The 23,355-nt window shown below is 40.1% G+C and overlaps 1 protein-coding gene across 1 annotated transcript in view; it reads left to right on the top strand.

Moving 5' to 3' along the window:
* Window positions 1-23,355, top strand: part of ITPR2 (inositol 1,4,5-trisphosphate receptor type 2) — a 516,873-nt gene that overhangs the window by 452,196 nt on the left and 41,322 nt on the right. Inside the window, 3 exon segments of the mRNA XM_017864487.1 lie at window positions 2,944-3,074; window positions 4,247-4,412; window positions 16,172-16,332. Coding sequence (XP_017719976.1) covers window positions 2,944-3,074; window positions 4,247-4,412; window positions 16,172-16,332 — 458 coding nt within the window.

Genomic DNA, 23,355 nt, shown 5'->3' with positions numbered 1-23,355 from the left:
TGTCTTCCCTCATTGATTTTACTGGCCAATCATGACCTCTTTCAAAATCCAACTCAGGTGATACCCCCTTCAGGATACTGATGCCGCCGTCTGTGAGATGTGCATCTGTTTTGCCTCCGCAGCATCCTGTGATACTGCACTGCCCCTGTTCAGCTGCTGACCCACCTTTCCTAGGGACTGTACATTTTCTACAGATGGGACACTTCCATCCTTCTCCCATATATTCCTAGCACCTCGTCCAGCGGCTGTTGGAGTAGTGAAAGGAGGCAGGTGTGGCATGGACAAGGCCAGCTGATTACACAGGTAACCACAAGGTGGCATTTACTAGATGAATTTGCCATGACTCAGAGCCTGACTTTCAGGCTGGATGCCTGGGAACTTGGCTTACCATATTGAGAGTGGCTGCATCTCAGGAAGGTAAACCTTATTAACCGAAGGCATAGAGGCTCCTCTATAAAATCAGTGTGCCTGTGTACTAATTATCTTGAACAGAATGATTGCTGGCATTGACCTGACTGGGGTGTTCTCCTCCCATTTACATGCCACACAGAAAACAAATTCTCTCATTATAGATTTTCAGCCAATTCCTTTTATTTCACAATGGCTAATCACATGAATTGTGTGTGGATTTTACTGAGCTCACCTCTTAGAGAACAATCTTATTTCTAAATTTTTGGAGAGAGGTAGAAACCCTCTCCTGTAGCATTTATGTGCTGATTAATCTGACATTTACTAAGCCTTTAGCAAACACTTGTTGTGACATGACCAGGTAGTTCCTGAATGAATAAATGAATGCAGATCGTGACACTAGATAGATGGCAGTGATGGAAAGTCCAGTTGTGGCAAAGTAGCATGTAGACATGCTCCACATGACCTGATTATTGGAAAATGATTTTCCCCTTAAAAGCTCCTTTTACTCTCTTACACATTTCTGACTCTTTTTCCTCATATTCTTCTCAGTCATCATGTTGGCATCTACTGCTGTGTATGGGGGGACCTCACTAGCACATTCCAGACTGAGCTTCCCCCACCCTTGGTCTGGCTTCCTTGTCTGCACTGCTGCTCTGATTGCTGTCACCACAGGCCCTACCTCTTCCCCATTTCTCCTTCCTCCAAAGGAGTTCTAGTTCTCCTACTTTTTAAATCAAAATGTGCCTTGGACTCAGTACTAAGGTAAGTGACCAAGCACAGATTCTGCCGACGTCTCTGATGCTGCATTTTGCACTCGTGCCTTCGTCTCTGACTTCAGCCCTCCTCTCGAGGTGTATCCCAGCATGTTTTGAAAGGAAACAGCTCCAAAGAAAGTAAAAATATCAGGATCCCATATCCGTAGGATGTTAAAATAAAGTCAGCTCAGAAGAGGACAATTAGCCTTTTCTTAACAAAGTATCAAAGGTACTGTAGGCATGAAGCATGTAGATAAAGTTGGACTGAATTGTTCTTGTTGTTTTTATACTCATGCCTTGACATGCATATTGTGGCTGCGTAATCCCAAAATTTATCACCCCTGTGGTTCTTTAACCTTGTGGTGAGAAAATTACATTTCTGGTCATTTGCCAGTGTTAGGAATTTCTGATTCTAATATCCAACTTAGTATTAATTTTTCACTATTTTAAATGGCTAAGAAATCATGTTTCAAGTTGGATCCCAATACCTTTAAACAAAATAAGAATAGGAATTTTCTTTCATATTATATCTTTTCTCTTTCCCCCTTCATCCCTAAATAGAATTTTTTACATAAATACATTGTACTTCTTATCAAGAACTCCAGGTTGGTCCTCAAGAAAGCTTAGACACTTAACTGCAATAAAGAAATAATATCTGCCCCAATTTTTAAGCAACTATTGTGTGTATGCCAATCTCTGTGCAAAGTATAATATTTTACATACCCTAAATGTATTTTTTCTTTTTTCTTTTCTTTCTTTTCTTTTTTTCTTTTCTTTTTTTTTTTTTTTTTTTTTTTTTTTTGTTTTGTTTTGGTTTTGTTTTGTTTTGTTTGAGACAGAGTTTGCTCTGTTACCCAGGCTGGAGTCGCCAGTGGGCGTGATCTGGCTCACTGCAAACCTCCACCTTCCCGAGTTCAGGTGATTCTCCTGCCTCAGCTTCCCGAGTAGCTAGGATTATAGGCACACACCACCATGTCTGGCAAATTTTTGTATTTTTAGTAGAGATGGGGTTTCTCCATGTTGACCAGGCTGGTCTCGAACTCAAGACCTCAAGTGATCCACCCGCCTCGACTTCCCAAAGTGCTGGGATTATAGGCATGAGCCACCTCCCCTGGACCCCTAAATGTAATTCTTAAACAACCCTCTGAAGAGTGTAACCCCCAGACAGCTCTCCCCATTTTACAGATGAGCATCCTAATATTGTCCAAGTCCCAGTGCGGAAACAGAGCAGAACTGGAAGCCAAGCACACTTCCTTGTTCACGCTTTTTCCCCTGCAGTACTTCTGCCTCCTTGGTAACATGACTGTGTTTCCAGGTTTTGCCACAATCTCTTCCTACCATAACAAGCACAATGAATGCGAGCCTTATGTTTTGTGCTTTTCGTCCTGTTATTTTCCACCTATAGAAGAAACAAAATATTTGAGGACATTATATATGTAGCTTCATTATTATGTGTCAGTTATGTGCTGCCACATATGGAACAGATGCTGTGTGACTTCCAAAAGTTGTGTCATGGCACAATTAGAAATAGCCCGTTAGAAGGAGGTAACAGTATATTTTTTTAAACGTAAGTTTGCTACACTGTTTTTAATATTATATTCTTATATATTTGTATGTATCTTTTATGTATATTTATTTTATGTATATTTACATATGTGTATATATACATACTTATGTATATGTATGTGTATTTACTGTATGTATATTTCATTTTATGTGTATTTTATTTTATATATTTTTGCATAGTTTATATCATATATTTCTATATGTTTTTTAGCTGATGAAGAGTATGAAGATGGAATTGAAAGGACGTGTGACACTCTCCTTATGTGCATTGTCACCGTGCTGAACCAGGGCCTCAGGAACGGCGGTGGTGTGGGGGATGTGCTAAGAAGGCCATCAAAAGATGTAAGCCAGAGCAAAAGTATTTTTTCAGGAAGCAGATCTTTTTTTTTTTAAACCTTTCTTCACAGCATTTATAATTTGGGTTTGGTTTTCAGGATAATATATTGTACCATTTGCTTTAAAAGTATAGCCATGGCTGTTAAAGCCAATTAATTGTTTGCTAGGATTACATAGAAACAGCTAATGTACTACAATTCTTTGTGTGTTTGTAGAGTGGTGAAATGTTTCCAAGTTAATCTGTGTATTGCATTACAGCAATGAAATCATGACTGCGAACTTTATATAGGGTTGATTGTTACATAAATAACATAAACGAGGTTTCCTCTTGCCTATCAGGTTTCTTGAGCATGAAGATTTACTCTTTGCTTCTGCATAGGAATAGCCTCCATCATTTATCCATGATAAATACAATTGAGCCAATTCTAACAGGATTTCATATATTAAAATGGCAAAGTGAAAACATTTCTCACTAGCTGCAAAATCTCAAGTGCCGGGGGGGAGCTTGAAGCATCTTAGCTCTGCTCAGGCCAGTTGTATCATATTGTCAAGTCATCTAACCTCTTAACCTCAGGTTCCTCTTCTGTTAAAACACTGGATTGCATGGTCTCTAATTTGCATTTTAATATTGTTCATCAGGTAGAAATAAGAAGGAGCTGTATATACTTGACACTGTATGGCCGAGAATAAAGCCTATTTCAGAAATTGACAGATCATTAGGTCCTCCTTTGCTCCCTAATCACTGACTTTTGGAATTGGCATTTAACTGCCTTTTCTACAATGTCTGGGATAGGAGACCACTGTGCCAAAATGCATTTAGCAGAATGGCATAATAAAGTTGTTTCTAAAGAAAGCAAAGTCCCACCATTGTGGGAAAGACATGTGTCAGTCCTAGAGAAATTTAAGTGGTTCTGGAAATAGGCTAGGAGGTTTTTCTTACAACACTTCAAGTAACGATGGAAAGTGAGCCTTATTTTTCCAACTTGGAATACTATTTGTATTCATTTTGCAAACATTTATTGAATATATGCTCTATGCTAGACAGTGTGCTCAATCAGTATGCCTAGAAAGTGTGTGTGTATATATATGTGTATATATACACACACATACACATATATATACACATACATGTATGTATCTATATACACACACACATTTTTTTTTAATTTTTATTTCAGGAGCCCTTGTTTGCTGCCCGAGTGGTTTATGACCTTCTTTTTTATTTCATTGTTATCATTATTGTTCTGAACTTGATTTTTGGTGTTATCATCGACACTTTTGCTGATCTCAGAAGTGAAAAACAGAAAAAAGAAGAAATTCTAAAGACAACTTGTTTCATCTGTGGTAAGTGTTCTGCAGATGCTAAAATAATAGATGAACAAACTGTTTGCAGGAAAGAGGGGCTAGAGGGATTTTTATTTTTCATGCTTTTGGAAAAATTATTTCAAAATGAAGGCTGGATAAAATTTAGATTATGTAACTGAGCATTAGACTGGAATTCTCTGCTTCTATAAATAGGGAGAGGAATTATACCCCAAAGCTATCCTGTCATTATTTCTGTGATTTACATGATTCTCTGACTATAGAAATGTGATGCAAAATGCCAAAAGGTTTCACCAACTGGCAAACAGGCTTTTAATCACAGTAACATATTTATTACACAACAGAATGACATTTAATTTTGTTAGAATGTGAATCCGAGTATGATTTTCCAGCAGCTTGAACTTCTACTCACTGATGTCACTATGTTTTGGATTCTGAACTGAGCCTTCTCTCAGTTTGTTTGTTTGTTTGCTTGTTTGTTTATTTATTTATTTAGAAATGGAGTCTTGTTCTATCACCCAGGCTAGAGTGTAGTGGCACGATCTCAGCTCACGCAACCTCCGCCTCCCGCATTCAACTGATTCTCCTGCCTCAGCCTCCCAAGTAGCTGGGACTACAGGCGTGTACCACCATGCCCGGCTAATTTTTGTATTTTCTGTAGAGCCGAGATTTCACCATGTTGGCTGGGCTGGTCTCGAACTCCTGACCTCAGGTGATCCACCCACCTCGGCCTCCCAAAGTGCTGGGATTGCAGGTGTAAGCCACCGTGCCTGGCCCTTCTCTGTTTTTAATTTCTCTCTCTCTCCTCTCTCTCTCTTTCTCTCTCTCTGTCTCTCTTACCCACACACACACACACACACACCACTCCCCTCCCCTTCTCCCATCATCTCTCCCAGTGCACATAGCCTTCTCCTTCCTTCTCGCTGCCCTCATCATCCCCCTCAGCTCTGCCCTCTTCTCTGTACCCACCACCTCTTTCTGGCTTCAGATGTCTTTGTAGCTGGTCTCTTGGCACCCTAGAATCTATCCTCCTCTTTGGGTGATCACCCACTCTAGGTTTCAGTCACCTTCCTTGTTTCCACATTAGGCTGAAAAAAATCTTTTGGTGATAGTCACAAAACAAGTCTAAGGTGTTCACTACAACATTACTCTATGTAATGGATTGGGCCCTTAATACATTTCATTCTCTCCTTGCTTCAACTTTTGTTGAGTGACTCATTCACCTCAGTGGCTCTCCAAACCTTTTCTACCTTCCTCCAGCAGTTGAAGGTGTACCAGGTAATAATGTAAAATAATATGCTATATTCAGTGGAAACAAATAGAAAGTAGTCATTCCCTGTTTTGGTGTGTTCACGATCTATTTTGGGATACAAACACAATAAATAGCCTTGCTATCTCATGCATGGAAGGAAATGGTAGAGAAGTTTACAGGAAGCTGCAGGTACCCAGAGGAGGGATACCTCTCCAGGGTGGAGTAGGGAGTGAGAAAGAAGAGTCAGGAAAGCCTTTAGAAGAGATGGTAACTGAGCTGGTGGTAAAAGATGAAAGGGAGAGGTTGCCAGATCAAAGTGAATACAAGCAGAAAGGCCAGGACAAGCAAAGTCATGGAGGTGGAAGAACAGTACAAGGGCCTTCACTTACTCTAAAGCAGCTCAGTATTGCTGACATAAACTTCAGAGCAGGGCACGCTAAGAGAGGAGGTTGGCCAGACCACGTGTGGCCTTTTATGTTAGGCAGCTTGGACTTTATCATCCGGACTTACAGGGGAAGATGAACCATTAAAGAATTTTAAGTAGAACAGTGCAGGGTCTAATTTTTGTTTTTGCTTTAGAGCACTGTGGCAGCTTTGGGAGGTCATTCATCAGGAAACGGTACCAGAAACAGAGTCATCAGGTAGGAGGTCATTACCACAGTCCAAGTGAAAGGTAACGAAAGCAGGAGAGTTAGTGGTGGCAGTATTAAGGGTAGAAGACAAAGTCAAGAGATATTTAGGAGATCACATCTTTAAATCTTGATGGTTAGGAAAGGATATGAAAGATAGCTTGGGTGCCCAACAGGATGGTAATACTAACAAGTGATTGAGCTTAAGAATAGGTGAAAAAAACAATTTAGGTAGGAATATGCTGAGTTTAACTTTGAGAATCCTGAAATTGAGGTGTATAATGACCCACCCCAGTGGGATACAGCACAGGTCAGTTCATGAGTCTGAGCCTCAGAGATTGAGTCTTCACTGGAGACTTAACTGGGGAATCCTTAGCCTATATGTGACAGTGAAATCTGGAGTGTGGAGGAGGGTGTCCAAGTGAGACGAGAAGCAGAGAGACTACAAGTGGAAAGCCCCAGCTTTGAAGAGTTAGAAGAGAAAGAGGAGCACACAGCAACAACTCAGAGTACCAAGTCAGAATACTGTGAGGAGAGCCAGGAAGGGGTGACCTGTGGAAGAGAGGGGAGAAAACAATTTGGAAATAAATGATTCGTTATCAACTCTCTCCAAGCAGAGAAAGCCAGTAACATGATCTGGAAAAGCCTTCTGATTTCTTATTTAAGGGGCTTTGGTGAATTCAGGTAGAGTGGATTGTGCAGTGCTGAGTAGAGATTTGCTAGAAGGAAACTGAGAGTGATCCAAGAGTCTTCTGTTTAATGTCTCAATTAGATGGGGAAAGCAAAATTGAGAGGTAATCAAGGAAGATGTCATACAATTCGGGGATTTGGGGAAGAGGCTGAGAGGACACTCTTTCTACCTTGGAAGATAAATATACCTCCTCCTACCTTTATAGAAAAAATAACCCACACCCTGTATTTTTTTTCTATTTTTCTCTTTAAGTGACAACTATCACCACCTCCATTTCTTCACAATAGATGTATGTGTGTCTCCTTTCTTCTCTTCTCAGCCTTTCCAAGGATGATCCTCTCTTCCCTTGGGTCACCTCACCTGGAGCTCTGTCCCCTTTCAGCCTCATCATAAACATTTTTTTAAATGATTATTTATTGAATACTTACTACATGTCTGGCTTTTTACTTAGGTATTTCTTTTGATACTATGTATGATGAATATTGCCACCCCTTTACAAACATAGGAACAGAGACTTGGCTCCCATCAACATCCAGTTAGTAAGCAGAAAAGCCAAGATTTGAACAGAGGACTACCTAACTCAAAAGTCCACTCAGTTATCCTATTCTAAAATGACAAAGTGACAGGTTCTCATTCAATTATAACCAAGCCTGAGGACAGATCCTGGTGGAAGGGTATAGCGTTATGGGGCCAAGCTGTTGTTTAGAAGGGTGAGTCCCATACAGGAGAATGACGCTGCCCTCGGAAACCTCTCGGTGTATCTCATGGTCTTTCTTTTGCACTGCTTCTTCCTCTATGCTCTTTTCTTCATGGTCGTGATCATCATCATGTTGGTACACTACCTCTGAAAGAGATGCTCTTTGGAAGAATGGACCAGAGGCTGGAAGCCTCATTCTAAGACATAATATTGTCTCCTATATTTTAACCAAAAACATGAACAGCAACCTAAGCCCATTGCTTACCCATGATTCCTGCTCCTCTAAGCTTTCCCTTCACAGTCAGAATTCTCTTTGGCTTTCACAGTTATTAAACAGCCAGTCACCTATAAATTCCTTTAAACATCATAATAACTGTCATCAACAAACTGAAGTGTTCTTGAATCTCACTGTTAACTTCCCGCTGACCTTTTCTTCTCCCTCTGCTTCTTTTTCTTGGTCACAGGGTCCTATTCCTTCTCTCAAAACCCCATAATAGAAGGTTTTGATTTTGCTCTTGACTCCTTGTCTCTTCTCTCTGTCCTCCTCTTTGACATCACTTTTATGCAGGTTATTGCCAAGTATGCATGCTCAGCTCCAACCTTTTCCCCAGGCTTTCCCCTCTGTTTTCAGTCGCTCACTGGACAGTTAGATAGGCATGTCTTCCTGGCAGCCAAACTGGCCATGTCTGAAGCCAATGCATCATCCCTTTCCGACTCCCTCCTCTAGCCTAGCTCTTTATCCTGACATCCATATAGCTATTAATAATATCCCACAGTGCCTTCAGTTATCTGAGGGAACCACACCATCATGTTTAGCATCTCCTTTTTTCTTTTCCAGGTGCCCTAGCTACCATGTGCTAATGAATCCACCTTCACAATCTCACCCACATCCTTCCACACATTCCCACAGCCACATCTTGGTTTTTCAGGCTAACCCTGGCTCACAACCCCAAATGGCCGGCTCAGTGTTGCCAGACTAAATTTTCCAGTTTGAATTATTCATTTCCCTACTCAAAAAGCCATCAATAACATTGCACAGTCTATAACTCTGAAACTCTAATTTTCTTGGCATCTAAGCTACCCCACAATCTGACCCCTTCTTTTTTTGCCTACCTTCTCCCCCACCATTCTCCCATTTATAGCTCAAGTTCCAGGGCAACTACATCACTTACCTTTAACTTCCTAGACTCTCCATGTATTCTTAGTTGTGGGAGAACAATTTCATTTGGAATGCCCCAATTCCTATGCTCTGAGGCACAGCTCTAATGCCATTGTTCTAGAAGTCTTCTCTGATCTCACACACCTGCCCCTAAATTCCTCACATCGCACTTAGTGATATGGCACTGTACATATTTCTGTTGTCTGATCACCTCTGCTGGATGCCATGCATTCTCACATCAAAGAAAATGCATGAACTTTATAGTCAAGTAGTCATAGGTCTACACTGGTTCTGCATCCTAGCTATGTGATCTTGGCCAAATTTCTAATCATCCTGAGCTACTGTTCCCTCCCCTGGAAAATGAGGAATATAATGCCACGCTTTGGTGTTGTGATAAGTATAAATGAGATCATGTATATCAAAATCTCTAGCAGGAGGCTTAACTGAAGGTCTGCCCTCAACACGTTAAGTTCTCTTCTTTAACAGAACCAGATCCATGTCTTATCCGTTTTTTTCACTTTCATAATGTGTATTGGTGAAGATCCATAAATATTTGCTTAATGAATGACTATCCAATAAGTCAGCCTCAGGCTGATACTGTCTCTATACTTGTCTGGCTTATAATCTACAAAAGGAAGATAAAATACTGAGATCGTATGTACTACAGACAGCAGGTGTGCTGATTCCAGGTTGCTCCAGATTTTGGCACATGCAGGGTATTGTTTCTGTGGAGTGCTGCCCACAGGAATATAGGGTGACATCGCAGGATGCTCAAAGAGATGTAAGATCAATATTGTCTGTTTTCTAGAAGCTTCACATTTATTCAAAATCTGAGGGAACACTTAGATAATTTAACCTAAGTGTAGACTTAAATAGTATTTTATATTAGAACAAACAGATTATCATAAAATAGAGCAAATTCAGTGTGAATATTTAAAATAAAATAGAAACTTTTTAAAAAATGGATAATTGGCTTCAGGTACTTTTAGCTGCTACTTTCTGGGATCTCAGTAAAAGAAACATATACATTTTCTGCTCTCTTCCCTTAAAGGACCTTCAGCAGAAACACATAAGAAGCATTATGATAATGTATATCTGATATATATGATAATATATATTCATTCATTCCTAGAAGCTCCAACCACACAAATGATATAATTCATCTCATATATGTTAGGAGAACTTAGTTAACAAGAATGATTTAAATGTTTGGTATATTTGGGGGTTGTGCTAGTAGGCTATAAAATAGTGACTGGTCTAGAAATAGTTCTTGGTAAAGTTGGATATGAAGCTGTGATCCAAAGAAGGACATAGTACCAAATAACAAAGGAGAGAATCTCCACAGTAGGAGATAACTGGCTCCAGGTGTGTGCCAAGGGACACCCAGAGTAGGACAAGAGGGTGTAGATTCTGTGACAGGCAGTGGACCAGTTGGAACTTTCCCAGCCTTGAAGACAATGTCCAGATGTTTGAAAGTGAAGCGTGACTCAGAAAAACAATAGCCGGTGATCCAGAAGGTGGCCATGGGAGGGTGATGATTAGCAGATGACAGAGCTGAGCAGGAAGCAGAGACACAGATTAGCTCTTGCATCCATATTAATTATGAACGTTGAGTTACTAGAGGCTGAAAATCCAGTAAGAAAGAGATGTCGAAAGACCAGGTGTGACAGAACAACAGCACGGAGAAGGGATTTGATGACAGGTCAGAATTCCTATTTTGAGGCCAGGCGCGGTGGCTCACGCCTGTAATCCCAACACTTTGGGAGGCTGAGGCGGGCGGATCACGAGGTTAGGAGATCGAGACCATCCTGGCTAACATGGTGAAACCCCGTCTCTACTAAAAATACAAAAAAAATAACCGGGCATGGTGGTGGGTGCCTGTAGTCCCAGCTACTCAGGAGGCTGAGGCAGGAGAATGGCCTGGACCCGGGAGGCAGAGCTTGCAGTGAGCCGAGATTGCACCACTGCACTCCAGCCTGGATGACTGAGCGAGACTCTGTCTCAAAAAAAAAATAAAAATAAATAAATTAATTAATTAATTAATTAATTCCTATTCTAAGGATAGGGTATCTTGCTGTGGTGATATTATCATAAACTCAGTCATTCAAGTATCATAAACTCAAGTCATTCAAGTCAGAAAATTCAGAGTCATTATTGGTTTCTCCTTCTTCCTCAATCTATACCTCTGATTGGGCATCAAGTCCTTTCAAGTTTTCATTCCAAAATTCCTCTTCAGTCTCTCTTATTCATTTATTTAATTATTCTGTCAAATTTAGTTGTATGCCTACTGTTCTCCAGACACTCTGCCAGGTGCTGGTAATGCGAAAATGAGTCAGACAGTAAAATGGTAGAGGCTAAGATGGAAACAGACACATTTTCATAGTGAAGTGTTGTGGGCCCAGAAGATCAAACAGCTGGTTGTGTCTGTGGGAGTCGGTGGTGGAAGTGGGGGAGCTGAGTCTTGAAGAAGGAATACTTGGAAGGCAGAAAGAGAGTAGATGAAGGTGTCTTGGTGTATTTGGCAAATGATGAGAAAGGCAACATTCTACAAGAACTGTGCTGAGTGGAACGTCAGTGCCTGAGTCTAAGAATGACTTTAAGTTCTCTGGTCAGTGGGGACTTCATTAACAGAGGCGAAGAAGAGGGCTCAAGAAACAAATTTTTGACGAGCTAAGTTTGACATCCCCCACAAGCTATCCAGGTGAATATATCCAGCTGGCAGCTGGAAATAGGATGGAAGTTGAGAAGAAAGGTCAATACTGGGGATAAATAATGAGAAAACATTAGCAAGATGATGCTAAAACTGCAGAATGGATGATGAAGCTTAGAGAGCAAGAACTTATGAAGATGAAGAACAACCAGTTTCCCTCTTTTACATTTCCCCCTCCACTACTACCCTGGTGCCTGGGTCTTGCATCCTCAGTCTCTTATCCCAATCTTCCCCTCAATCCTGCCACGGGAACGACTTGAAGTATATCTCTGAACACACTAGTTTCTACTCAGAAGTTTTCAGAATAGGCTGGGCACAGTGACTCATGCCTGTAATTTCAGCAACTTTGGGAGGCCGAGGCGAACATATAACCTGAAGTCAGGAGTTTAAGACCAGCCTGGCCAACATGGTAAAACCCCATCTCTAGTAAAAATACGAAAATTAGTTGGGCATGGTAGCACATTCCTGTAACCCCAGCTACTCGGGAGGCTGAGGCAGGAGAATCACTTGAACCTGGAAGGCGGAGGTTGCAGTGAGCTGAGATTGCACCACTGCACTCCAGCCTGGGTGACAGAGCAAGACTCTGTCGAAGAAGAAGAAGGAGAAGGAAAAGAAGAAGAGGAGGAAGATGAGGAGGAAGAGGAGGAAGAAGCAGAGGAAGAAGAGGAAGGAGAGGAAGAGGAAGAAGCAGCTTCCAGAATAAAATACAGATGCCTTAGCTTTGAGTTTAAAGCTTGCCATTGTTTCTGCCAGATGTACCATTTCGTCTGTATCTCCAAATGTTCCCTTTCTGCCACACCAGAGTAATTGACATTCCCCAAACAGGTCATGTACTTTCATCTTTGGTTTTTCCATGCCATTTCTCCTGCCCAGATGGCAAAAGAACATGGGCTTTAGAGTTAGAAATATTTGTATTTAAATACTGACTGACTCTTCTACTAAATAGGGGTATTAACTTGAGCAAGTTATTGAATCATTCTGAGTCTATTTCCTCACATGCTAAAAGGTCAGATTGGATTACTGTAATTATAATAGCATATTTAGACATCTTTATAGTTGTCAGCATCAATAGGTGCTCAATAAAAATCAAGTACCTTTTATTACCATCTGTCTCTTCTCCACTTACCATAATCACGTACTGAGGCTGGATTTTTCAAGTTTTACACCTCTTGGAAACCTTTTAAAATGACCCTCATCAGAATTCATTTTGCCCTTCTTTATGCTCCTTTGGCAGTTTATACCTCTTCAGAATATAACACAAATTGTCTGTTTCCTCTACTGTATTACAGATTGATTGATAGTAAGAATCTTATTTTTATAGCCTCATTACCTTGCAACTGGTAGATGTTTGAATTGAATTCTGGGAAAATCTACTTTAACATTTTCTCTCTTTTGTTTGGTTTGTTTTTCTCTCTTTTGTTTGTTTTTAGTGTTTTGTGTTCGTTATTAATAGCTCTATTGAGATATAATTCACACACCATATAATTCACCCATTTAATATGTACAATTCAGTGGTTTTTAGTATATTCAGAGTTGTGCATCCATCACCGTAATTGATTTTAGAACATTTTCATTGTCCCAGAAAGAAACTCCATACCCTTTAGCCATCATCTGATCCCTAACCTTCCATCTCCACCTCCCCGCTAGCCATCCACTGATCTACTTTTTGCCTCTGTGGATTTGCCTATGTTGGACATTTTATATAAATGAAACCATAATATGTGGGCTTTTGCAACTACCTTCTTTCACTTCATAGGATGTTTTAAAGGTTCATGTTGTAGCAGGTATAGGTGCTTCGTTCCTTTTTATTGTAAAAAATTATCCTGTCATATGGATATACCATATTTTATCCTTTCATCAATTAATGGACATTGGGGTTGTTTCCATTTTTGATTATTATGAATAATGCTGCTATGAACATTCATGTACAGGTTTTTATGTGAACATACATTTTCAGTTCTCTTGAATATATACCCAGGAGTGGAGTATGCTTAGTTATATGGTAACTCTATGTAACCATTTGAGGAATTGCCAAACTGTTTTCCAAAGTAGCAGCTGCACTATTTTACATTTCTGTTAGCAGTGCATGGGGATTCTAATTTCTCCACATCTTCACCATCACTTATTATTATCTGGTTTTGGTTATAGCCATTCTAGTGGAACAATATTTTAGTAGTGAAATATTCTTAATTCAATCAATCAGTATTTAATTGAATGCCAACTATGTACCAAACATCATTCTGAGCTATTGGGACCATTGGTGAAGAAAAGAAACAAATATATCTGCCCAGTTGGCTCTTGTACTTCAATGGGAGGACAAACACAATACTTAATAAACATAATACATTTTTATCCAAGTTGCTGGATGAAATAACATTTCTTTCTTCTTTGCTGATTATCAGACAGGCTTTTTCTTACACAATCATTTTACCTCCTTATCTTAGAGATATAATCCAATTTAATTTAACAACTTTGATATGGCTATATTCAGCCTATAAGGAGGTGGTAAGCCCTATAAGAAAAAAAGAGGAAAAGGGAAAAGGTGATCAAGAAGGTCAGCAGAAAGGAAGGGATTGGTTGTGTTGTTAAACAGGGTGATCAAGTTAAACCACATTGAGATGGTGAGATTTCAGCAAAAACTTGAAGGTGAATGAGTTAGTTAAAGAGATGTCAGTGAGAAGAGTTTTGTAATCAGAGGAAACAACCATTCCAAAAGTCCTGAAGTCCAAAGGCCCTGTGTTAAAAAAAAAAAGCAAAGAGGCCAGTGTGGTTGCATGGGAGGTAGCAAGGGAGAGAATAGTAAGAGGTAAGGTTAGTGTGGCTATGAGGCAAAGTCACATAGGATTTAGCAAATACATATTGCATAGGACTCATACTAAAGAATTATTTATTGTTTATCTGAAATTCAAACATAACTGACCATGCTGTAGCTTATCTAGCAACTCTACTTGTAGGCACTTGTAAGGACTTTGACCTTTATCTTCAGGGGCTGGGGGAGCCATTGTTGGGTTTACAACAGAAGAGAGACACCATTTCTCTTAGGTTTTTAAAGGACCACTCTGGCTGCTGTGTTGAGAATGGGCTGTGGAGAGTAAAGATGGAAACAGGGAGGCCTGGGAGTCTATTGCAGTAATCCACATGAGGGATGACAATGGCTCAGACCAGAGTGTAGCAGCAGAGTGGGTGAGAAGTGGTCAGTTCTGGATATATTTTGCAGGTAGAGCCAAAAGCATTTCAACATGGATTGGATGTGGCGTGTGAGAGGCAGAGAGGATTCAAGAATGACATCTAAGCTTTTGGCTTGAACAACTAGAACAGAGCTGCCATTGAATAAAATGGGAGGACTGTGGCTGAAGCAGGTTTAGCGAAGAGAATTGGAGTTTATTTGGGCATGCTGAGCTGATGATAGGTCAAATAAGATGAGGCCTAGCCATCAGCCAGCAGAATTTTATGGTATTTTCCATACAGATATCCAATAATGTAAGTAAAATGTCACCTGTTCACTGGGACAGATTTTTTACTTATTGTGCTTTGTATCTTATTATTTAAAAGAGTCTTCAGGCTGGACAACATTGTGAAGCCCCATCTCTACAAAAATAAACAAACAAACAAACAAACAAAAATTAGCCAGGCATGGTGGTGCATTCCTCTAGTCCCAGGTACTTAGGAGGTGGAGGTGGGAGGATCAATTGAACCTGGGAGGTTGAGGCTTCTGTCTCAAAAAAATAAATAAATAAAAGGGTGTTCTACATCCCTGAGTGAACTTACACAAAAACTGCTTAGAGAAAGAATAGCCAGGGTTGGATTTCAGTTTCCTGGTTTCTTCTTCAATATCTGAGCTGTAAAAACCAAACTGAATCCCAACATCCCACTTCACTTGGCATTTGAATTCATGTTTCCATAGATGTTTTTCTTCATCTCTATTCATTTCTTTTCATCTATTCTCTAACTTTGAGAGAAAAGAATTTTATTATCTAGATACTTTCTTTACTGTACTTCCAAAGGCTTGAAAATGTACCCTGGAAATGGAACAGATCACCCCCCTCCCCAAAATGCCTGGAACATGGTACCCTAGAGGGCTGGTGTAGTGTGAGCCCTCGTTGTCCTCAGCATGTGGACGGCCATCTCCTTTGTGTTCCTTTCACTGATTCCAAGTGGTTTAAAACGGAGGACTCTCTCAATTCCTTCCCTCTTTTAATCCAAGTTCCTGGGTAAAATGACGTGGTTTTTTTTGTTTTGGTTTGGTTTGGTTTTTTTTTTTCTCCTGTCCTGATTAGCAAGCATACCTTTTCTTGCATGATCATTTTACCTCTTTTCTCAGACTTATGGTACAGTTTAATTTGAAAATTTTGATATGGCTATATTTAAAATTATCTGCAACTTTTTCATCTATTATAGGACTGCACATTTCCAAGGATCTATGGGAAAAAATAAATGTTAGTTGGGAAAAAAAAATCTATAAATGATGGCCTCTTTTCTGGAGGTCTTGTGTGCTGTGTTGTTTTTAATCATAACATTTTAAATTGGCACACTCTTACTGAAAGCATTTTTTCACAATAATTATTATGTTTTGTTTTTATGCTAAGAAGCAAGTACTGATTAAATGACGAATTACATATATTATGTTGCCTGTGTTTTGCAGGACTTGAGAGAGACAAGTTTGATAATAAAACGGTTTCATTTGAGGAGCACATTAAGTCAGAACACAATATGTGGCATTATTTGTACTTCATAGTCCTGGTGAAAGTTAAAGACCCAACAGAATACACTGGACCTGAAAGTTACGTGGCTCAAATGATTGTGGTGAGTGACCAGAAGGTTTTAATTTGTGACTATATTGCATCTTGTAGATTTTTATCTTTTCTACCCTACCATCCTCCCAAAATATGGAGATTGTAGCATTCATTTTTTGTTAACATTTAAATAGGCCTGTCAATCACTGAAGAACATCTACACTGACTAAGTCATTGGTTCGCAGTAGACTCCTTGGTTATTCAAACCAAATTTGAGTCTCCAGTGCACAGATGATATTTCCTGGATTCTCTGTGCAATAACTAGCACCATCTCAGTAATGTCCATCACCTGACCTCATACGTTTTATCATTGCTGATGTCCCACTTCCTGAAATCTGGAACTTTCCCCTTGTTAAATATGAACAGAAGATTCATACCTTAAGGAATCCCTTGGATTTCAAAAATCAAGAGTTTAAGAAATTGAATTATGTTTGGAGATAGTATGATGTTCAGTCCTAATGGGAGAGCACTGATTTTTCCATCAACACATACTTCAGATTGTTTTACAATGTTGCTGATGAATTTGCACTGATCTTGCCATATCCAGTTGCTTATAACTCCTCAGTAAGATCATGTGGTTGTCCATGATTTGAAGTTTCTTCTGTCTCATAGAAAATTAAAACAAATTGGCCCGAAAGGGAAATTCAAGTTACAACTTCAGTGTATACAGATACACATTTAGTGAGTATCATTGCATCTGATATAAATGTTTGCATTCTTATAATTAAATATAGCTATAGATTGGATATTCCACCCCCCCCCCCCAAAAATCTAACAAAATTGTGTTCACCATTTGAGAAAGAGGCCTTACATGACTCATGATCCTCCTTGCTACTTGGTCCTAAGGAAAACACTTAATAAGCATCAATGTTTGCAACAATGCTGAAGTGTCAGCAAACTTATCATCTACTTAGGAAGAGACTATAGTTAGGGATCAACCAAAGAACATTTTTGGAGGATAACATATTAATAATTATAAGTTCATATCGTCATAGTTTACCTTACCTGCCAATATTTATGTCACAAGAGAGCTACATGTAAATTGGATGTTTATATTTCAGCATTTATATGCTTTGTTATTAATGACTTGCATTCTGCTCTAAGTTGTTTTCTCTTCATTCTTCATTTGACACTGGACAAAACCTAACATTGTTTGTCTTCTCCACTTTTGCCTTTCTGCCTTCTCCTCCTTTTAAATCAGAGGAAAAAGGTAATCATTTTAAGGATATATATTCATGGTCATCATTTATACTTTATTGATCTCATTTGTGAAAAACATTTTGTTTCTGCTTGCTGGGGGGAAAACCATGTAAAACATTATATTTGACCTCACATCGCTGTCTTTTATCAAAGTTTGAGTAAGTTTAATCGATATACATTTATTAGACTGCTGTTATATGCCTTGAATGAATAGATGTTTGGATATACACTAAAGAGTATCATATATTCCCTCTCTGCCAAGGAACATAGACCTTGGTAAGAGGAAGAGGGGAATAACAAACCCAAAATAGAATATGCCAGGTTTTGCAAGAGAAGTCCAAATGAAAACCTGTGAAGGCTTCAAGATGGAGAGTGGCATCCAGTGAGAGCAGGTGGAAGGAATTGATGGGGGGTGGCAATACGCCCGAGAGAGGAGGATTTCTGTAGATGGGGAGTGTCTGTCTGTAAGAGGGAGTAGCCTGAATAAAAACATAAACATGAGACACTTGGACACTCGGGGGATTGTGAGTTGCCCAGTTTCACTGGCACATGGTCCACTTATAGGGAAACTCTGAGAGATCTGACAGGAAATGTAGATTGGAACTTTGAATAAAAAGGTAGGCATTTGGATGTTACTTCATCAACAAGGGGAAACCTCTAAAGGTTATAACTAAGGGAATAATGTGACCTAGGCAAAAAGGCAGGCAGCAGTGTGCAGGCTGGTTTGGAGAGGAGAAAGAGGAAGTTAAAGATGGAATTTGGCAGCAGATGAGATTAGGGGTGAGGATATGTGAGGACCAGGGGAAGTCGAAGAGAGCAAGATGAGCCTGAGATGCCAGCCGGTGTGAGCCCGGTCATTGGGAGAAAGACGGTGGGTCATTTCAGAAGGTATCTTTGTTAGGGAGAGAAGTTGGTCAGAGAAAAATTCTTGTTGATTTTGAGGTGAGACTGGAGGCCAGGAGTCATGGGTAGGAGGAGCAGTGGTGGGGCAACAGCATGAGCCTTGGAGCCAGGAGTATCAAACCATTGCACTGTCACTTATCTGCTGGGTGGTCTTGGATTTCATGGCTGAGTCTTGAAACCTGCCTGAGCCTCTGCCTCCTCATCTAAATGGAGGAACTGTTGCATTGTCCACAGGAGGGTTGTGCACTCAGTGAGATGATGTGTAGAAAGTGCCTCATAGAGTGCGGAGATTCTCTCTCTAAATGATAGTTCTCACTGTGACAGTTCACATAGAATGACCATGGAAACCGTCAGATTAGAGAATGATGGGGAAAAGGAAAGAGTGTAAAGACAGAAGAGAAAACTTGAGACAGAACCCAGGGGGATCCCCCATTCAGGAAAAAGAAGGAAGACAAGCAGAGAAGTAAGAAAGGAGACAATAAAGAAGGCATAAGGAGAGCCAGGAAGAGGAGTATGTCCAAAGCCAAGAGTTGAGGATTTCAGTGTCAGAGTCCAACAGCATCAATTGCTGCAAAGAGGCCAGAAAGAAGAGACAGGTCAAAGCCTTTGGATTTTATGATACAGAAATCACCAGGTGACTTTTTACCTTAAGAGAAGACTGCTGTGAAAATGTTGACCCATCTCTAGCCTTAACATTAAAAGCAACATTTTAACAGGCACTTGTACTTGAATTTTTAAGTATCCAAGTATTTATCCATGTTTCTACCCAGGCTCTTTTGTCAGAGCTTTCTCCAGAGCCATGACAAGAGGGATGAGAGCTCACAAGCTTGTTCCAACATGAAACGTTTCATTTTCATACAAGCAGTGCACATCCAAGAGAACAGGTTCCATTCCTGAATTTTAATGGCCAGGAGAAGGAAGAGTGATATTAACTTAGGTCTGATGGAAATGAAAAGTTGTTTGCATGGAAGGTTATTTATGGAAATAGCCTTTTGGAAAAGATCTAAAAATCTGTAGCTGAAAAACCCACTTCAGAGAATCTGTTACTCCAAGCTCTGTGGAGATGATGGCCTTCTGACTATCCTCCTAGAAAGAGAGAAGATTTTATAGCATGTGGAAAGTTGAAGCACATCTACAGTTCAGTTCAAAGACTGTTCTTTCTCTTTTATTTCTCTACTCCTGAGGTAGCTACTCTTCAAACTTTGGTAGGAAACCTTCCAGACATTTTCCTGCCACTCTTATTTTGTTCCTTAAAATAGGTTCACTTAACAAGTTTATTTAGGTGCTTGTTTATCAATAGGGCTTTGGAAGAAGTTTCAATTTCTTTATAATTGATGTTGCTTTTACTCTTATGGATTTATGCAAAGGAAAATGTGAAAGGTCCTTCCTCATATTAGTTCACAAACCAACTCATCTGAATCCTGCTACACGGTTTATGTAAATCTAATTTATACCTTGAGACCCTTAGAAAATGCCTCCTACCTTTCAGGGAAATGGGAAAAACAAGAATAGAGGCCGGGCACAGTGGCTCACACCTGTAATCCTAGCACTTTGGGAGACTGAGATGGGTGGATCACGAGGTCAGGAGATCAAGACCATCCTGGCTAACGTGGTGAAACCCCATCTCTACTAAAAATACAAAATAGTAATAATAATCATAATAAATTAGCTGGGCATGGGGGCGCATGTAGTCCCAGCTACTCGGGAGGCTGAGGCAGGAGAATGGTGTGAACCCAGGAGGCAGAGCTTGCAGTGAGCCGAGATTGCACCACTGCACTCCAGCCTGGGCGACAGAGCGAGACTCCATCTCAAAAAATAAAATAAAATAAATAGAATAAGTTCTGAGAATGTTCCTCCCTCTGTATATTTTTTCACCTCAAATGCTTCAACTTTGTTACCATGTCAATAAGGAATATTTGTACTAATATTCATTGAAGCACTGTGTTAGTCTGTTCTGCATTGCTGTAAAGGAATACCCAAGACTGGGCAATTTACAAAGAAAAGAGGTTTATTTGCTTTCACAAGAACAGAAAACCAAATACTCCATGTTCTCACTCATACGTGGGAATTGAACAGTGAGATCACTTGGACACAGGAAGGGGAACATCACACTCCGGGGCCTGTTGTGGGGTGGGGGGAGGGTGGAGGGATAGCATTAGGAGATATACCTAATGTAAATGATGAGTCAATGGGTGCAGCACACCAACATGGCACATGTATACATATGTAACAAACCTGCACGTGGTGCGCATGTACCCTAGAACTTAAAGTATAATAATAATAATTTAAAAGAGAAAAAAAAAAAAGAAAAGNTGAGATCACTTGGACACAGGAAGGGGAACATCACACTCCGGGGCCTGTTGTGGGGTGGGGGGAGGGTGGAGGGATAGCATTAGGAGATATACCTAATGTAAATGATGAGTCAATGGGTGCAGCACACCAACATGGCACATGTATACATATGTAACAAACCTGCACGTGGTGCGCATGTACCCTAGAACTTAAAGTATAATAATAATAATTTAAAAAGAGAAAAAAAAAAAAGAAAAGAGGTTTATTTGTCTCACAGTTCTGCAGGCTGTACAAACATGAAACTGGCATCTGCTCAGCTTCTGGTGAGGCCTCAGGAAGCTTTGACTCATGGCAGAAGGTGAAGTGGGAGTAGGTGTGTCACATGCAAGTGAAGGAACAAGAGAGAGAGGGGAGGGAAGTGCCATACTCTTTAACAACAAGTCTAGAGTGAACTAATAGAGTGAGAAATCACTCATTACTGTAGGGAGGGTACCAAATGGTTCATAAAAGATCTGCCCCCATGACCCAAAAGCCTCCCACTAAGCCCCACCTCCAACACCAGGGATCAAATTTCAACACGAGGTTAGGAGGAGACAAACCGTATCCAAACCATAGCACCTCAGTTTCTTCATTTGTAAAATTCAGATAATAGATAATATTGTATCTATTGATGACATTTTAATATGAAATTTGGAGGGGACAAATACTGTACTATATCAAACACACATTGTAAATAAAGTAATACATTGCTTCTAGGGGTTAGAATTGCAGGAAACACATTTGTGTCTTTGTATCCATCCAATGATAGGATCAGGGGTCTGAAATATTAATCAAAACTTAAAACGTTCTTACCTCTGCCTTCAAATTATTTTATGTGTGTGTGTGTGTGTGTGTGTGTGTGTGTGTTTGTGTGTGTGTGTGTGACAAATTCTTGCTCTTTTGCCCAGGCTGGAGTGCAATGGCACAATCTTGGCTCACTGCAACCTCTGCCTCCCAGGTTCAAGAGATCCTCCTGCCTTAGCCTCCCAAGTAGCTGGGACTACAGACATGCACCACCACACCTTGCTAATTTTTGTATTTTTAGTGGAGACGGGGTTTCACCACATTGGCCAGACTGATCTGAAACACCTAACCTCAAATGATCTGCCTCCTTCAACCTCCCAAAGTGCTGGGATTACAGGCGTGAGCCACAGCACCCAACCGTGCCTTCAGATTCTAAACCAAGCTATTTAAATAGCCACTGTTTGATTATTTGAATTAACATGGAGCATCTTCTTGGATATTGTTCAGGGAAATGTGACTAGATCAAAGTGTTTTGGGGATGTATTTTCTTGTCAAGTAAACCCTCATGTTTGATAAAATAAATGATATTTTGAGGTAGTGTTTACTGGGAACAGAAAGTAAGAAGGGAAAAGGAGGGACCATACAGGAAAGTAAAAATAATAAAAGAAAATTTAGAAAACTAGAGGAAAAGGTATGAAAGGATAAATCCTCAATCCCGTACTGATAATGGCCTTTGAGCACCACTAAGCCCCTTTGCTTCTCCCATTAAGGAAAGGATGATAGCTGAGGAGGAACAAACAAAAATAGACATCATTAGAAAAAAAATACCCAAGACTTTTAGATGTTTCTCTAACATTTTGGGGTCATTTTCAGATTACCAGTGTTCATTTGCTGAGGTATATGAAGGGATATTTACTACTTAATTTGACAAATAGCAGGATCCAAACCAGAGGTGTGTATAAGAGCAGGTGCCATGTGTGTCTGGAGAGCTGCTGCCTCCACAAGTATCCTGATGGCACTGGGCTTCTAGTGAGACCTGGCTGGCCACCCTCCCCATGTCATGGCCATGGGTTTTTTGGGAACCATTTCCTCCTTTTACTGATTCACAGTTGTAAACTCTTCTATTTATTTTTCTCTTGAGTAACAACTGCACCCTGACATTGCGGCAGTGTCGATGAAGACTCTTTAACTCATATTTTTGTTAACATAATAATTGTCTGTCTTAACCAAAAAATAAGTTTCTTGAAAGCCATAATCAGGTATAGAGAAGGTCTTTGTTCTGCACAATACCAGGGCAGGTAATATCTGTAATGTGTATTAACAGCAATTCACTAAACATTGAATGTCTCTGTGTGCTAGCAACTATGCTAAAGATTTGCTGTATAAAGGTGAATAGGAAATTGCCTCTTCTCCCAGGAAACTCAAAACATTTATTGAATGGATAAATAAAATAATAGGTGCATTAATAAATGAATGGTTTCTTTTTAGCCCTCTGGGAGTTGGACATAATTTACAGGAAGATATACCAAAATGATGTGAGACATTGCAACACAAATTTCTCATTAGTCAAATGCTATCTGTCCCTTCTTTTAAAACCAAAGGATAAAGATACAGCAGGAAGGGTTATGTCCCCTGACCCAAATTGGAGGGCTGATTTGAAATATGAGGCTGTAGGCGCTTTAATCTGTCTGTGGTCTCTCTCATCGTGTCTCTCCAACCCAGCCTCTCCCTCCCACAAGAGTAGGCCTTCCCCTGCTCTTCTAGCAGAGGGGTGGGGATGCACACTGGTGGGGTTTCCAGCTTAACTCACCCTTAAGAATGAATTCTTCCTTGCCATGATCTGTTAAGACCTCAA

Source organism: Rhinopithecus bieti, unplaced genomic scaffold (assembly GCF_001698545.2).
Source record: "Rhinopithecus bieti isolate Rb0 unplaced genomic scaffold, ASM169854v2 scaffold_72161, whole genome shotgun sequence".
In the NCBI taxonomy this organism is placed as follows: Eukaryota; Metazoa; Chordata; class Mammalia; order Primates; family Cercopithecidae; genus Rhinopithecus; species Rhinopithecus bieti.
The sequence above is the reverse complement of the archived record's forward strand: the minus strand, read 5'-3'. Positions and strand labels throughout refer to the sequence as shown.